Here is a 17935-nt window from a genome sequence, read left to right as displayed (position 1 = left end):
GGGGGCCATATGGCCTCATGGGGTGGGGCTGACACATTCGAAGGGGGCCACCGACTGAAAAATATGAGAAGTTTCTAAAAGATACGTATCTGTTCATCTCATTTCATTCTTTGACAGGAGGCCTTGGAACCTGAGAAGAACTCCTAAAAAGGACATGGCCAAAAAAAAAAGTTGAGAATGGCTGCTATAGGATCCCAAGATGTTGTAGCAGGATTAGAAAACAGTAACCAAATTAAGATCAGCATTGTCTTCCTGACAAGCTTTCGATGTCTGAGTAAGTTTTATTTATATATATATTTATATATATATATACAGAGAGAGAATCAAGTCCTTTCAAATGAAAATTGAAAAGAGAGCTAGTATACTTAGAACACACAGATCTGGGTTCATATTCTAGATCAGGAGAAGAGAAACTCTAGACTGTGGGCTTAATCCTGCAGCTGAAACTTGGCCTATCAGAAGTTTCCTACTGACCTCACCCGTCTCCCAAAAGTCAGTCCCTCTTCAGAGGGAGAACAGTTCCAAATTGGCAGGGAGTCTGTGGCTTTGTGGCAGCCCATAATTGCAAGAGCTACTTCCAGTTCAGTATATTGCTCTCCCTCCACACGGCCAGTGGACAATTGGAATGGTAGTATTTACCTCCCACCCCACAAACTTCTCATTCTTGTCCTAGATCAGAAACAGAACTTACTAGATCTTTGTGCAAATGTGTGTAATTTTTCCCAATGGAGGACTGCAATTATGGGCCCCATCCCTCTACTTCTATTGACTGAACAAGGAAACTGCAGGTGCACTGAACTAAATGAATTTGGTTACAGTTCTCTCCTTAACTGCAAGCCAAAGCCATGCAAGTATTTCCAAGTGGCAGGAAAGATTGCTGGCTCATTAAGCCAAACATTTTAAAAATCTAGATCTTCCCATTCTTTCAACCTAATCTAACATGCAAAGTGATAGTCAGGATAATACAAAATATTTGGCGTGAGAGCTCATATCATGTCTACTCAGTTTTCTGAGTAGATAATGGAAAAGTCAAGACTGTTATGCAATTCAAGTTCTCTACATTAAAACCTTTAAAATGCTCTGCAATCTCAGTTTACATTAGTCTTTATGGAACTCTGGCTTTAACATACAAAAAAATTATCCTACAATAGGATTTTCACAGATACATAACTTAGCAATCAGACCTGCAAATTAAGATTCCTTGGTGTATCTTCCAATGGCTAGTCACAAAACATAACACACTAAATGCAAAATACATCAGTCAATAAATTCACATGCTATGAAAAACAGTCATATTTGGCTAATTGAGAAATCACCTTTGCTAAAAATGTAAAAAATGTTAATCTCTCTTGACTCTATTTTTTGTAGATATTTACAACTCTGCAGACAAAAGCAGGGACTCAAAATGATGACTGCCTCCTCCTCCTAGAACAGTGGTAGGGAACAGGGGTAAATTACCCCAAAGGGGGTAAAAATGAAAAACCAGGGGGTAATGAGGATGTGACCCTAACCCCCTTTTCCTCCTCTTCTGCCCAGAGGGGGGATCCCCAGCTGCCCGATCGCCCCCTTCCCACCCCTTTCTCCGGCCTGGCTGCAACAGAGCCATGGCGGCTGCCAGCTGGTGATGGGCCCCAGCCGGTGGCATAGAGTAGCCGAGGCAGCGGTGGCGGGGCCGGCCATGGTGGAGGGCAAGGCCAGGGCGAGCAGCTGGAGCATCCCGGCCAGAAGGAGCCTCTCCATCCACTGCCTGGAGAGGTGAATCATGTTGGAGGGGGCAGGGGCGGCCATGACAGCAGTCCGGGCCAGGCTCAGCCTCCCAGCGCCAGGATGCCGCTGCCCCACGTCCCAGAGGAGCCTGTCAGGCGACAGTGGTGCTCACCCAGCCGCACAGCTTCCTTTGGCACCAGCTGGCCGGGCCTGGCGGAGCCTCTCGCCCTCCGTGCAGCAGCTGTCACAGTGCTACAACGGTGAGGCCCGTGGGAGCCCTGATGCCGAGGCCCGACACGGCCACCACTGCTGCTGCCAGAACGGGAGATGGTGTTGGGCTCCCCTGGTGGGGGAGCCACCTGCTGCTCTTTGATGGCTGCCCGGGAGCCACCTGCCGGAGGAGGCGGCGGCCCGGGTGCGGGCAGCGAGGCTTTGGTGGTGGCGGCGCTCGATTGGCCACGCGTGACCAAGATCCTTCCTTTCAAATCAAGGGGGTAATGTTGGTGTATAGAAATATTTTGGGGGGGAGGGGGTAAAAGGTAAAAAAGTTCCCTGACCCCTGTCCTAGAACAAGCAGTAGCAGGGAATCTCTGCACGTGTAATTAGCAGTGACCCTTTTGTGGTTTAAAGTAGCATAGGCTTCTGCGTATCATCTAATCCTCGTCATTCTTGAGATTTCCTGTAGATCCCCACTTACATTATGAATTTTTTCTCTGGCACATTAAGATAATGATCAGCTAGGTATTATTCTGACAATGACTTTATAAACAGCTCGATTTTGAAACATTAGTCTTCCTATACAGTTGATCCAAATACAGTAAATTAATTTCCCCCAATAGTTACGTATACCATATGAAAAACAAGGTCAAAAAAGGATCAACTTAGTACTTACAAGATACTCATTACCACTATGATGATGATGGTCTTATTTGTAGCATCTTTTTTTGATCCTGTTAGGGAAGAGAGGCAACTATAAATCTACAGCATCTGTCTTCCAAAATGAGATTAACCTTACTTCCTTGTGCACCTTTGCTGAAGAAAGCTGTTGCCTTTTCAAAAGCAGAACCACTCTGGATCATGTCCTAATTGAGATCTTACTGTGCACATGCAATTTAGGGGAATGGTGCATGGGTCTGATTTGTTCTGGACAGCTATTCTTCTTGCAATAAAAGCTGCTCCAGGTTACAAGGACGTTGAAATCCCACCATCATCAGGACCTCTGTAGCATTTTAGTATAAGAATAAGTCCTTGCATCATTCTCACAACACTGTTGCTAGAGCTGCTACATATGGAAGGGTACCATAGGATCCTCATGGTTTTCCAGTGGCTGTTGCCCAAACACCAGCCCATGTGCAGATAAGCTGTTCTACTGAAAAGGTCTTCCTCTGCCATACTTGCAAAGTGATGCTCCAGGGCACATTTTGCCACATCTTACAGCTGATGATATCATACAGTGATACTATGTAAATGTGTAGATAACAGAGATGACAGGAAGAGGAGCTTTATCTAGGAGGGTAACATAAAAGAATCAAACTCTCATTCCAAGGGATATTGCACCATGAATCGTGATGTGTTTAGAGACCACATATAGCAAGTCAGACAGAAAGAAAGAAGGAATATTCCAAGTTCCATTGCAACTCTGATCACAATTTCACAATAGAAAACCAAGGTACCTTGTGGAGTCAGGGTACCTCCAGATGAAATATTATGCCATGGCTTGGTGTGATGCAAATTTACACTCCTTCTTACTCGTACATTATCCCTTTCCACTCTTGCAATTTTCCCTAAGCTCCTAACTACAGCTTATATGTGAATTCACAGTATACATAGATATTAACAAATAAGGATTGTTAATATATTAGATCATACCCATTGCATTAGTACTAGGACTACAACTGTTATAAGCATAAAATAAGCATGAAGCATGCACTTGACATGAAGGAGAACACCATCACTGAATGCTTACTCCCAACTATTTGGTATCATCTTGATCCTATTAAAACATTTCACCAAATTCCACAGTTTCATAAGACCTTTTTCTTCTTCCCCATGGCCATAGAACCAACAGTCATCATCCGGACAGGAAACATTTTAATGAAAAATCTCTTGTTGCCAATTGGGATCAGCAACCTGATGAAGACTGAGGATATGTGTACATTTCTTCTGGATGCCCACTACCATGTCCCTTAGGTGGACTACCTGAGCTTCTAAAACAGTGGCTGAAGTGCAGTAATGTAAAAGTTACCAAAATCAGCTGCAGCCATGTTTTCGTATGCTGCAGCTATGATGCATACTCCTTGGCTGGGATCACCCATGACAAATTTTCAGACATTTAAGACTTCTTGCCCCTGCCCTGGCCAAAAAGTATGCATCATAATTGTAGTGGGAATTGGGGCAAATACACTGTCAAACTAGAGTGTAGCTAAGTGGTGATCAATTAAATATCTAGGAAGCAATTTAAAACTAGTAAAAGAATGACAGGGCCATTTGCAACACATACAAAAGTGTTTTTCCTGCAACAAATCTATGTGCTGTTGGTTTGGTCTCATTAAAGTTGCTTTGCCTAGGCTTTCTTTATTGCCACATGGAACTGTACCATATGTTCAGTCATCTAAAGGAAACAGTACATGGCCATATGTAATTCCCAATCAATACGCTATGACTAACATATCAAAAGGGCAAATGTATAGCAAAAACAGCTTATATATCACTGCAATTAAATGAAACATCCCTGAATTTGAGAAAACCTTACTTAAACTACAAAAGTCTAATAACTTCAGAATAATATTTGTAGAATAGGCCCAGAAGGAAAAATCACACACATGTGCATAAATACAAAAAAGCCAGCAATGTGTGAAAGTTATTCAGACTATAAAACTCAAATGTTTTCTTTTACAAACTTCAGAAATAAAGACATTGGATCAATGTCATCTCACCTGAAAGATTACAAAAGTTTTACAATGGCCTTGCATCTGCTACACTGCAGAATAAACATGATTTCAGATGGAATGCCTTTAGCACCCATAGGCATTAAGTACCATCCCCCCTCTTTTCCCTATATATAATAAGGAAAAAAGATGCAATAAGCAGTGGGAACATACAAAAAGATTATGAGTGACAGATGACATTTAGATTCCCCTTCACATTCTGTGAATGAGATAAGTTAATGCAGAATAAATGCCACATCTGGAATCAACTCAAATGTACATTCATTTGAAGCAAATGAAAATTAACAACGAAGGAACACACTCCATTCATGGACTGAATTTTTAAACAATACAATGAAACATGTATTTTAATACTGGCTACTGGTATTTCAAATAATTAGGAGCAGAATATTCATAATATTACCTCCAGAGACATGGCTGCATGATCATTCCCCAAACCCTGTATTCAGCGCTATAGCAGTATTCCAAAAACAGTGGAGGAGAATGTTTTTCTTACATTTCACCCTCTTCCTATCAACACCTAGGATTGACAAGTGGTCATACCTTCCTCCTTTAGAAGGCTGCTGATAGTTGTAGTAATTAGCAAGGCCAAAGGCAACTTTATTCTCTTTAGCAGATAATGAAACTATTAATTATTTTCATTTTGATGATTCATTACAATGGTTCCAAAACCTTGGGTCCCCAGATATTCCAGGGCTAAAACTCCCAGGAGCATTTACCGCTAGCTGTACTGGCCAGGATTTCTGGTACTTGTAGTTCAAGAACATCTGTAAACTTAATATTGGGAACCACTGCTTTAGTATATACTTGTTATGAAACTTTTTTTCTTCAATATGAATAATTATTTTCTTTTGCACTGTTGAGCAAACTGCATACAGGAAAATGATACAGAAATGAAGTTGACAGACTGCAATGTGACATTCTCCTTTGCAGAAAAAAAAATCCTCTGCTACTCCTACACACAGTTCTGTATATAAAAGAGAATAATTCCCCTTCCGGAGATACAGCATCTATCTGTAACTCAGGATATCTCAAATCTGACAAATGTGGACTAGCCAGGAATCTACATAAGCTGCAGAGGTATTGCGTGATTTATAGATCCAACATCATTAATTCTCTAGAATGGTGAAAACAAAAATAAGAAGATAAGATCTGTCCTGAATCATGCCAAAGATATGTCTAGTCAACATCCTGTGCCGCCAGTGGCCATAGGAAGTCTGCAAAGTATTATTCTCCTGCTACCGTTTACCAGCTACTGATATTAAGGTGCATACACAGAATTCTTGCTTGCCATACTCACCTACATCACCACGGGAAGGTGCATCAGTGTTGGGAGAGGGATATTGTGCTGAGCATTTAGGAAGCATTTCTCCCATATTCCGCTGTAAAGTCCATCTCCTCTTCCTCAAGGCAGCTAGTTTTCCTGGGTCTTCTATTGTTTTGCTTATTGAATACTGTTCCATTAGCAATTCTGATTCTGTGATTGAACACAATTCTATGTTTTACCTAGCTGTCACCTTTTGGAATACATATTTCATCTAGCTATTTCCTACCATATTTAAAAGGTTACTCTGACTGGAAAAAAATCAATATATATTGACTAACATAAATGTAACTTTGAAATAATCAACAGATTATAACCAAAAAATACCTGAGACTAATGAGTGAGTACATTTTAAGTCCCACAAAGAAACAAACAAGAAGGGTTATCCACAAGAAACAATTTTCAACTATACCATACAGAATGTTGAATAAACTTCTGAGGTTATACCAAATAGATGGCTAACAGTGGAATTATAATGTTTTAATGAGGTGCTGTGGAAATACTATGAAAGGCAATGAACACTTAATAATACTGTTGTTTATAAATGTTCCATTTTATATCATCCTCCAATGGTAACTTTTCACTTCTACCGTCCATATACAAAAAGTATACAAAAGCAATCACACCTGCCTGAGTATCAGTCATGGGACACAACAAAAGTGTGACAAATGAAGTTAATAACTTAACAGTATTTTAAACCGTTTCTCAAAGTTGGTGAAGACTAGTAGAGATCTTAGCTTCATTTCTGGGGAAATGTGTTGATGAATTCCACTATGTATGACAAGGTAATCAAATATTACAGTTATAGAAATAACTTCAATCCATTAGAAAGGAAGAAAACAATACTTACCAAGTTGCTTAAAATTTTCTTGTATCCTACTCCATGTATTCTTTTCTATTAGAGTCTTCACAAGTCCCCATGGTTGCTTTTTATATTTCACATCTGCGGAAATTCTGTAACAAACAAAAAAAAGGAAAAAAACTAAAATACAAGTAACACTAAGAGGAAATAGCTACCTTTACCTATGCTGAAGATCATTTATTAGTCAAAGCAGCATGCTGTGTATATGAGCCAAAGGAATGGTCACAAGGTGATATGTCGTATACCATGCTGACAGTCAACAGAGGAGATGCATTCATTTAATAGCTCCATGCTGCAAAAGCACTTTGAATTATTGCTGTGCACAACCCACAAACTTGAGAGGGCACTTAGAGATCACACAGCGAACCAGAGCTTGATTTAAAAAAAAAAAGTCTAGTGAAAAAGCGGCAGGAAAAACTGCTTACAGTATTTCTGGAAGTGTTAAATCTCCAGGTGGAAATATAGAAAACTCAGAAATGCTTGCCTGCAGATAAATCACCTCCAACCCATGAAACATAAACAGTGGTAAGAATGACACTTTTGCCACTGTATTGAACTCAAGCTTAACAGAGGGAAATTTGTACCAAAAAACTAATTATTTGCCTATATTAAGCAGTTGCGGTTAACTGCCTACCGTTTGCCTGATTTAATAAAAGTGAAATGTCTCACCGCAGTTTGCACTTCTGACTGGACACAGGGGCTACACAATAACTATAGACAGTGTAGAAGTATTCATGGTACGGTACATCATGTGTTGCCACCTCTGCTTGTACCCAATATGACGGATCTTTGTAACTCCGTTTAAGCAGGACCTATTTAAAAAAATAGTGAAGACATTTAGTACAAAAAAAATTACAGTAAAGATTTATATGCATGTGACCAAAACATTTATTTGTTTCAGATGGCATAAAAAAATCTAAACAAAACACACAACTCTTAAAATATTGTGTCCTCTTTAAGACTAACATTTCTGCTTCCACAGGAAATGGAAGTTCATAGTGGAAAAAAATCTGCTAGCCTTAAATACGCTACAATACATTTGTTTGTTTTCTGATTCCCTCACGAATGTCCAGGGACTCCCTTGGGATCCATTTCATTGTGTGGAGCATGCTGGGGTCCACATTAAGGGTATGTGTTTAGTTTCCAGAAATTGCCATCGCCGGTTCTCTCAAAGACTTCCCCTGTCCCCCACCAGTTGCTGGAGGTGGGAATGCATATGGGAGGGTGCTAATGCAGTACTTACTTTCCAGTGACATCCACAGCAAAAAAGATCTAGTAGCCAGCATCTAAAGGTACATGGCTCTTATGCATTCCATTTCAATCTACCTGTTGATGTCTCAGTTGCCAATGTACAGGCCATAGAAGGCTTGACAGAGTAGAATCAAGGGCACCAGAACTTGGTGATAGTCTGTTTAAGGCATGGAGACTGAGTTGCTAGGCCTCCCCTCAGGAAAACTAATTGCTCACTAGTATTTTCATATATGCCTTGTCAAAAATGAAGTAACAAAAAGGGAATGCTTTCAGTACAGTATATCAAATTGGATTTGAACTTATAAATAAGATTTCTCTTCTCTCTGAAGTTCAACAAATGCATAGGAGGGGAAAATGAAATAAATATGAGGTTATGGCTGAAATACTCCAGGTGAAATACTCCAGTAAAGTTTTGTACCTGTTTTTCTGTTGCAGTTGTGAATTTTCCATAAAATGGATTGTTAAATACAATAGTGTATGTCATGGTCCTCTGCTGATTGCCCCCACTTTCTGTATTCCAAGGGGATGACACAAGATCTAGAATCCAACATATGCCATGAGACATGTCTAGCAGATTAAACACATTTTTGAAAGTAAACTGAGTAAACAATGTTCCCCAATGACCAGAGATCGTGTCTAGTTTGATTATGTGCTCTGTTTTTATCTGTGTATGGAAAAAAATGGTTAAATACTGTACATTCATTCCCAGCCCATTATATGTTCATTATTGATTAGCAATCTATGTTCCATTCTCTGTGCATTCTTAGCTGTGCTTTGATTATGTTGTGTGTAGTAAATAATTATATGAAGAGACAGAAGCTGCAGACCAAGCTTCAAAATTATGCCAAAACATGAGTGCCGCAAAGGGAAAATGTTGTTTGTTTTGAAGGGCATCCCAGAGTTTATCATAGTCTGCAATTCTATCCTAAGAAAAAGAGAATTCAGGAACCATACAGACAAATATACATTATTTCTTTTTGAAACTGGGTACTCTGCTGGTGCAGGAATATCAGATTGTGTTTTTATTGGGACATGTAGTGCTTTAGAAGAAAGCACTGAGGTTTAAATTTTATTTAGAAGACTGTGAAGATGCACTAAGAAGAATTCTTAGTCTCCAGAACATCAAAATTAACTAACCTCCACACATGACATCCTAAACATGGTTTTTTTGTATGTGTGGTTTTGTTTTGTTTTTTTTAATTTCTGAAGTTTTTTCCTTTGGTTAGGTTTAGCCATAACACACAATCAAAGTTTGTGCTAACTATAGTTCAGAGAGCACAACATGGTTTGAATTTCAGATTTTCAGTAGGGTAACCAGGGCTTCTTGTCCCATCTGCTCAGCATTCAGTTCCATAAGCTCATTAGTGTACAGTACTCTCATTTCTAAAAGGCAGCAACTGTTTGAGACAGAGCAATGGTCCTAGCTATTTTTAGGCACTGATCAGAATGTGTGGTTTATAAACCAGCTTCAAACTGTGGTTTCAAATCCTGAGCTATCAGCCCCACACAAACCATGTTCTGTGGATAGGACCAGTTCATGCAGTGGCTGCATTCAAACAATTAAATCTCAGCTTCAACTATCAAATTAGGTCCGGAACATAACCTTGGACAGATGAGGATGGATTTCAGTGTGAACTAAATTTGCAAAAGGGCAGGAGAGTAGGAGATTGAAAGAAGATGAAAAAATATCTGGTAAAAAAGCCATCCTGGAAGATGAATCAGCAATGCAGTACATGGGACGCCAGAAGTAGGAATGATAACATAAAATAATTGCCTTTGAATAAAAGGAGCTGTGCTCCAGGGACACATCACTTAGTTGGCAAAATCAAGAATCCATTGTCACAAAACATGCAAGATTGGAAATTCAAACAGAGAAAATGGCGCTGAGTAATCCACACTAGTTTTTCTTGCTGTTTCTTGCCAATATTAACATAAAATAGAAATTGCAGATATTATGTTGGAACAAGGTATGAATCCGTATAGACAAGGAAGTCCAAGCAATATTTCCCATGTATATGCAGCAGCACAGAGCATAACATAAATCCTGTTTGGTTTTGCATCACAGTGCCCTTGTTTAGTTATAACTGGAAGCTATGATCAACTGGAAATTCCTGGCTTATGTGCCCATCCACCCGTAAACAAAGGACCAAGTAGCTATAGTAGCTAAGTACCATCTCTCTTAATTCGTAATCTTAATCATCAGAATTAATATGCCTAATAATGATAATTAAAATAAACTATTAAAACTATTAAAATAAACTATGCCCTGAATCTAATGTGCTGAAATCGTATGCTTGTAGTAGTGTTGCTTTGAGCAAAAACTGATATTTTTCAAAGTGGGAGGAAGGGGAAAATACAAGGTTCTTCCAGTGTAAATGAAAAGGAATAAAATTATACCTGTTATATTTCTGGCATTGTGATATCTCTGCATGAAATATGAATTGGTGAAAAGCATTTCAAACATTCTGTCTGCATCGATATGAAAAACTCGATCAACAAAACGTTTTCCATGAAGGTTTCTATCTGGGATGTTTTCTTCAACTGCAAAGGAAAAAAGTACAGTACTGTACAGAAGTCAAGAAAATTGCATCTGCCAGACAGTAATACATATGCTAAAAAGGAGATACATTTTTCAGTATGCAATTCCAAAAAGTAGACTGCCTCACAGGCAGACTTCTGAGGTCGTTTACTACAGTACAGGAAAGACTAGCTGCATAACAATTACCAAGGGCAGAATGGCTGCAATCTTGGCCATAGGATTCTGGGAGTTGTGGTCCAAAATAATTAACTTTCACAAACTTTGCTTGACATAAAGAATAGGAAAGTAACTATTTCCTCCATTTTAAACCAAAGCACAGGATATTATCAGCTGTACACATGATAAGTTGCAGAATAACTACACACTGCACAGAACAGAAGCTGTCACATCCTGGTAGACTTATGTCCAGCTGTTTAGTGTGGAGAATGGCATTGCTTTTTATTAAGGAGATCCTAAAATAGAGGTGGCAACAGGTAGCATGCAGGCTGTGTGTAGCCCTCCCTTGGCTTCCTTGGGGCTTGCCAGTACTACCACCCCACAACCTTATAAATATAAGGCAATTTTACTGTGTTGGCTACTACAGCTCAGGACCCCCCGCAAGTCCTTTTTAAATAATCCATTTGAGTCACATGAGGATGCAAGGGTATTTGTTTTAGTCAAAATGCTTTTCATAACTAAGGGAAAAAAAGGTTGGATGGTGCTGGGAAGTCACAGGGGTGTTGTGTGTATGGGAGGTCTGCATTCAGTTTTCTAGGGGCTGCATGCAGCACAAGTGATTCTTGGTCTCTGAGCTAGATATGCCTCAAAAGAAGAGACATATATCTATCACTGTGAGCCTGTTGAAGGAAAGATATGGTATAAATGCAACAAAAAATGGGCTCATAAGATGACAACCCCAATATCACCCAGAGAACTTCATGCCTGATTGGAGATCTGAACTTAGGTCTTCTGAATGTCACTGGGTAAGTCTGAGAATATATACAGCTTATTTACATATTTAGCTGCCGGAGTACCTGGTTTCAGTTATAGCCATTTGAAGAGCTATAGTCTCCCATATATACATACTTGGGATGTGAGATCTTTGAGAGAAACTATTCTCTTGGTGCTGTCCCCATAGGAGAAGGCCCCACTGGCAATAGGTGACATTGCAACATACAGTGAAAGAGTCAGTAGCTGAATTCTTGCAGTAAGTCACAAGTGGAGTAGTCCCACTGAAACAACGTAACTTATGGAGGAGTTGACTCACTAAACCCCCACTATTTCCATGGACCTACTCTCTTTGCAACTCACTACTGGATTTCAGCCACCAAGAGCAACACCTGAATGAGTAATTATTAGATCCATCACCATCTTCCAAAGAACTGGCAGAAGAGGAGGAACACTTAGACCTAATATATCTTGGTAAGGAAGAAAGGAATGGAGGCAAGAAAATGAGGAGGAAGCATTTTATCTCTAATACTAATCATTGGAGTTACAACTCAAAATTGGCATACAAGGATTATGCACTGGTAACTTTATGATAAAGACCATATGGAATAATACCATATGGAAAAAACAGAGGTGATAAAAAGTTGTAGATATTAACAATAGACAAGTATAGCAATATCCTCAAATATCTAGATGTGGTAGTTTAGAAGCAAACTGATCCACATGATTAATGCACATAAATATAAATGTATGTGATCTAGTTTTCCACATGGTCACAGTTCTACTTGCTAGTCTTACACTCACCGCTTTTAAAGTGAGTGCACCCACTCGCGTTGGTAAAATGGGTCTAAATTCCTCTTCCAATAATTAAATTATGAAAAATAAAATAAAAGGTACTGTAACATAAAAATCTCACTCTTTTCATAATGATACAGTACATGAAAGGCTTTAATTTAGAAAATATCACACCACTTGAAACCACATGGCGTAAGTATCACTGAAAGCTTTAATTTAGAAATATGTCTATTAACCCATCAATCACAAATCATTCTGCCAGAGCTACTGCTACATGGAACCAAAAGATAAGGAAAATCTTCTAGCAGCACTTGATCAAGTCTGATTATTTATCTTGCACCAAACATCGTACTGCCAATTTTGTTGCTATTTTACACACACACACACACACACACACACACACACAAAATGCTCAACACTACAAAAGCTGGAATATGGGCAGAAACAGCCAGTGTGAGGTCGTGGCTGGGATTTGGGAGACTGCCGTTGTAATCCCCACTCAGTCATGGAATTCATGGCTATTTTTTGCTTTTATCAATGCTGGTATGGGTGCATATGATCATAATGAGGCAAGCAGTGAAAAAGAAAACACCAGAATGTTAGAACACTAGCATTAGTAAAGGTGTATCTACACTACAGTTATGTCAATCTGATACCGTTTTAACTGCCATGGCTCCACAACAAAAGCCCCTTAGAGAGCCCAGCCTTAATTAGGTCAGATCTGTAGTTTCAGTGGGTAGTTAAAATTCCCCACTGTGCCTTCTGGGAAAACAGCAAGCCTGTGTAGCCTTGGGTAAGTTATACAAACCTAGAAGCACTCCCCGCAAGGGGTTGTGAACACTTCTGAGAACTGTACAGCTACAAAACCCCACTGGAACCTATTTATCTTGCTGGCAGGGAGTAGAGAAGGGAGCACTGAACACAACTGTAACTAAGGCAGAGCAATTGGGGCTTTGACCCAGGGCGCGTACAGTTAGGAAGTGGAAAAAGTGGTGCTGGGAATGCATTCTGCTTGCTGGAAGGACACAAACCCACCTGCCCCAAGCACCTGTATTGTTTCCAGCCACTCCTCTCCAGGCGAAAAGAAACAATTTACCTTCCCCATCAGTTTCAGAGGCACTGCCTTTTTCCTCCGGAGAATTCTCATTTAGATCCGGTGACTGTCTTGAACATTTGTGATGGACTACATCAGCTGTCTTCACTTCTGAAGGAAAAATAAAATGTCTCTCTTCTTTGTCACAGTGAGCTTCCTCTGGGTCAGTATCCTAGTGAAAGAGAGTCACAAGCAGGAAGTCAACCATTAAGCATCCCTATGGATGTTATTGTACTTACTGTACAAGGAACTATAGCTTTTAAAATAACATGATTATTCACAGTGACAGAGGCTTTCAATCAGAAGAAGAAAAAAATAATTGTCTTTCAAAAACACTAATTAACTTGTGAACATTTAGCCAAAATATACATTATCTGTAACAGACTAAATAAAGATAAACTTCCAGATGTATAGAAATTTCCATTATTTTTAAAATATGCCTTACACCTGTCAAACAGATGTTTAGACATATGAATGTAATCCTCCAAACACAGCTATTTGTGCAGTTTCCATTAATTTCAGTGGGGCCTACGCAGTTCTTTTATAGATTCATTGAAATTAGGGTAACAGTAGCAACACTAGTTCAGTTACTTTAGTTATTTCCCATTGTATACTTGCTAACAAAAACTAAAAGTTCTTCCCAAGTTTGTTCCACCCACAAGCATCCCAATTCTTTGATGTCACTATATGTTGGGTAAGACCAAATTAAGGTAGTGGGATGGTTGTTGTGGGTTTTTCTTTGGCCATGTTCTGAAGGTTGTTCTTCCTAATGTTTCATCAGTCTCTGTGGCTGGCATCTTGAGAGGACAGGAGTAGCACGCTGTGCTCTGGTGCAGTTAGTTGGAGAGTTGAGTATTTATATCTGTGGGTTCAGCTTTTGTCCTATTCAGGAGATGGGTGATAATGGTGGTCAGTGTGTTTTTGTTGTGGGTCTATTGTTGTGATAAGGAGGAGAGATTATCTGTCACTGTGCTTGATGGGTGTCATTAGCTGGTCTCTTGTGTGTAGTGATCACCAGTCCTTGTGGCTGGATAGAGTTCGTGACCTTTTGCAGGCTGTTTTTCAGTACTGGGAGACAAGCTTTATTCAGTTTTAAACTTTCTTCTTTTTTGTTGAAACTCCGCTGATGTTTATGGATTTCAATTGCTTCCCTGTGCAGTCTAACATAGTGATTGGTGGTGTTGTCCAGTACTTCAGTATTTTGAAATAGAATTTCATGTCCAGCTTGTTTTAGGGCATGTTCAGCTACTGCTGATTTTTCCGGCTGTTTTAGTCTGCAGTGTCTCTCATGTTCCTTGATTCTGGTGTGGATGCTGCGTTTTGTGGTTCCAATATATACCTGGCCACAACTGCAAGGTATCCGGTATACTCCTGCAGTGGTGAGGGGGTCCCTTCTGTCCTTTGCTGAACGTAACATTTGTTGTATTTTTGTAGTGGGTTTGAATACTGTTTGTAGGTTGTGTTTGTAGGTGGTGGGATTTTGGCAAACCTTTTCACTTGCCAAAACTTTGTGTACCTGAACCCTCCATCTATAATATAATAATAACTACGTGCAGTCAAGTCAATTCAGACTTATAGCAACCCTTTTCAGGGTTTCCCAGAAACAGAATACACAGAAGTAGTTTACCAATTCCTTCTTCTGGGGGGTGACCTCAGACTTTGTAACTTGCCCAAGACCGCACAAGTTGGATCTACTAATAGGAGGTACAGTGGGAAATAAAACTCCCAACCTCTGGCTCTGCAACCAGATACCTAAACCACTAAACTATCCAACCAGACTTTTTCATCTATAAAAAAGTAGGTAATATTTTGTGATATTACAGAATCACTATAAGGTTTACCCAAGTCTTAGATAACAGCTTGCATGCATGTGAGGAAACGTGCACAGAAGTACAGCTTCAGTTACCATATTTCGCATAGCAGTGGAAGCTTTACGGATTCTAAATAAAAATGACAAACTGAACAGAACAGAATGCTGCTATATTTTTAAGATAATGAGAATTCTTCAGATAAATAGTTACTGGAACTTCAACAGTACCAAATGTCCAAGGGAAAAAAAAAAAACATTTCATACTACGATGGGAATAAAAGGGATCTTTGACTTGCATATCTAACATACAAATTTCTACATTATGAATAAAATTTAACATTATTTAGTAATTAATTTGTATTTTGCATTAAAAAGTAAAGATTTATTTACATCAACTGGCATGCAAAAATAAAATAAATTTCATTTCCCTTTTAAACAATTGTTAATTTACATCAATTGACATGTAGAGGTATCAGAAATTGGTGTATCTGAAATTGCAACTGTAAGGCAGATTTGCTAGATGAAGCAGGGAGGATAAAAATCATTATTTTAAAAAATCAAATTGATTTGAATAATGATTTGAATAATAAAAAATCCAATTTTAAAAATTTAATTCATGATTTAAATAATTTCAATTAGTTTTGATTTAGATTATAATTTAAACCAGTTTGATTTAAATCAAATCCATCCTGAGGCAAAGTAAGTCTCATTGAACTCAGAGGACCTGCCTCTGTGTAAACAAGATTCCACTGCAAAGGTTCCTGTTCAAATTAAGAATACTTCTGTAAAACTGTTTAAAAACCTTTGGGACTCAGCTAAATTACCATACAAATCATTTAGTTATTAAGACTTTGGAAATTAAGTTCTTTCTGAAGTCAAGACACATGCTCCTCTACACATCGTGTTTTCCAAGGAAATTGGAATTGAAATTGCAGTTTTTAGCAAATGTGTAGTAGCGAATTTGGTAGTCCAGCAGAACGGTGTTTCTACCAGTGGATAGTGTGTGTGTGTGTCCAGTTTAATCCCTCCCCTGAGACGCTGTCCATCCTTGATTGATTAGTAGATAAGTCTTGCGGTACAGTGGTTAAACCACTGTGCTGCAGGCAAAACTGTGCTTACCACCTGGGGTACAATCCCCCAGGTAGTTGCCTCAAGGTTGACTCAGCCTTCTATCCTTCTGAGGTCAGTAAAATGAGTACACAGCTCGTGGAGGGGTGGAATGTGGAGCCTGCATAATTAACTTGTCAACTGCCCACAGAGTATTTTAAATGATATGGGGGGTACATAAGCAGAATGCTTTGATTTTGCTTTGAGAACCTGCCTAACAAGGTTGCATTTTACAAAAACAAACAAAAACCCAGAATGTATTCAGCCTATCTGTTATAAAAAGGCTCAAGGGGATTATGCCAAGTAAAACTAAATAACTCAGACATAGATTTGCTTAGAGGCCTCCACTGGGTAAGATGTTGTTTGCCTCAACTCTTTAAAATAAGACAGCAGTTATGAGCTCCCTTGGTGATGCAAAGGAGAAAATAATAAAAAGCATATTTAAAATGTGTTATGTAAAAAGAGTTGTTTTATCCTATGTATTCCTGCACAAGTTATGTGTTCCACATCAGCAGGAAAAAAGTGCCCCTGAGTAGCTTACTTCAGTCAGAGTGTTTCCATTAAGAGATTCTGTTTCAGCTTCAAATGTCTGAGCAAGAGGCTCTCGCATTACACCAACTGTTTTAGGTGTTTCCTTCTCCCCAGATTCATCACCAAAGCTGACAAAGACACAAATAGCAATAGAGTTAATTCACTATTGACAATACCTGTGAAATGAGAGCATTTTGGAAATTCAAGGCACAAAGCAAAACATTTATAACATTACAACATCTCCTCTTCCTACTGCCATGTGATTTCACTTCTTGCATTTCAGAGGAATGGCCAGCATTTTAGATTTTGTCAAAGTGTCGGGAAAGCAGTTTGGATGATGTCTGATTTCCTGCTTGTTTTACCTTCTGCACCAGGAAGGCATTAAACAATGATTTTACATGAGCATCACAGACTTTATAATAACCTTAGAACTGCAGAGCTGGAAGGGTCCCTATGAATTATCAGGACCAGCCTTTGTCAAGGAAGCACAATGAAGACGAACTCCCAGCCTGCGGCTCTTAAGCCTGAGACCTAAACCATCGAACTATCCAGCAGTTGATGTGATGAGTCTGTGATGTTCATATAAACAGGAGTACTTCTGAGGAGTAACATACCACACTTGCAGTTTGCTTGGACTCCAGGAGAGTTGAGGGGGGGAAAGGCCAAGACATCAAGGAAATTTGTTTGTTCAGTCATTTAGTCGTGTCCGACTCTTCGTGACCCCATGGACCAGAGCACGCCAGGCCCTCCTATCTTCCACCGCCTCCCGCCAAGGAAATTAAGGGACATTAATCTAAAAGCACACACTGTGGCATCTGGCCAATTACGGAGTCATTACATCCTTTGGCAGATCCTTTCATCTGTCTTAGAAATGTTAAGAAGGCAGGAAGAGAGTGCCTTTCTCTCCCACATAATCTTAAAAGCAGTGTGGGCAATTCTGCAGCAGCCACCTTTGTCCCACCCTACCTGCATGCTCTCACTCCTTCCTGCCTAGTACAAGTCCTCTTTTCTCTCAGGCCATCTGTCACATGCATTGATCAA

At 39.4% G+C, this 17935-nt stretch overlaps 1 protein-coding gene across 4 annotated transcripts in view; it reads right to left on the bottom strand.

Moving 5' to 3' along the window:
* GRAMD1C (GRAM domain containing 1C) overlaps positions 1-17935 on the bottom strand; it is a 67654-nt gene that overhangs the window by 6846 nt on the left and 42873 nt on the right. For all 4 annotated transcript variants that reach the window (XM_078389953.1, XM_072993827.2, XM_072993830.2 and 1 more), the window contains 8 exons: positions 16905-17022; positions 13450-13618; positions 10490-10633; positions 8511-8629; positions 7511-7653; positions 6830-6933; positions 5956-6132; positions 2600-2657 (listed from right to left, as the gene is read on the bottom strand). In XM_078389953.1, the coding sequence (XP_078246079.1) occupies positions 2600-2657; positions 5956-6132; positions 6830-6933; positions 7511-7653; positions 8511-8629; positions 10490-10633; positions 13450-13618; positions 16905-17022 (1032 nt within the window). The remainder of the gene's footprint in view (positions 1-2599; positions 2658-5955; positions 6133-6829; positions 6934-7510; positions 7654-8510; positions 8630-10489; positions 10634-13449; positions 13619-16904; positions 17023-17935) is intronic.

The sequence above is a fragment of the Pogona vitticeps genome, chromosome 3, assembly GCF_051106095.1.
Source record: "Pogona vitticeps strain Pit_001003342236 chromosome 3, PviZW2.1, whole genome shotgun sequence".
In the NCBI taxonomy this organism is placed as follows: domain Eukaryota; kingdom Metazoa; phylum Chordata; class Lepidosauria; order Squamata; family Agamidae; genus Pogona; species Pogona vitticeps.
This window is presented reverse-complemented; position numbering and strand designations above follow the sequence as displayed.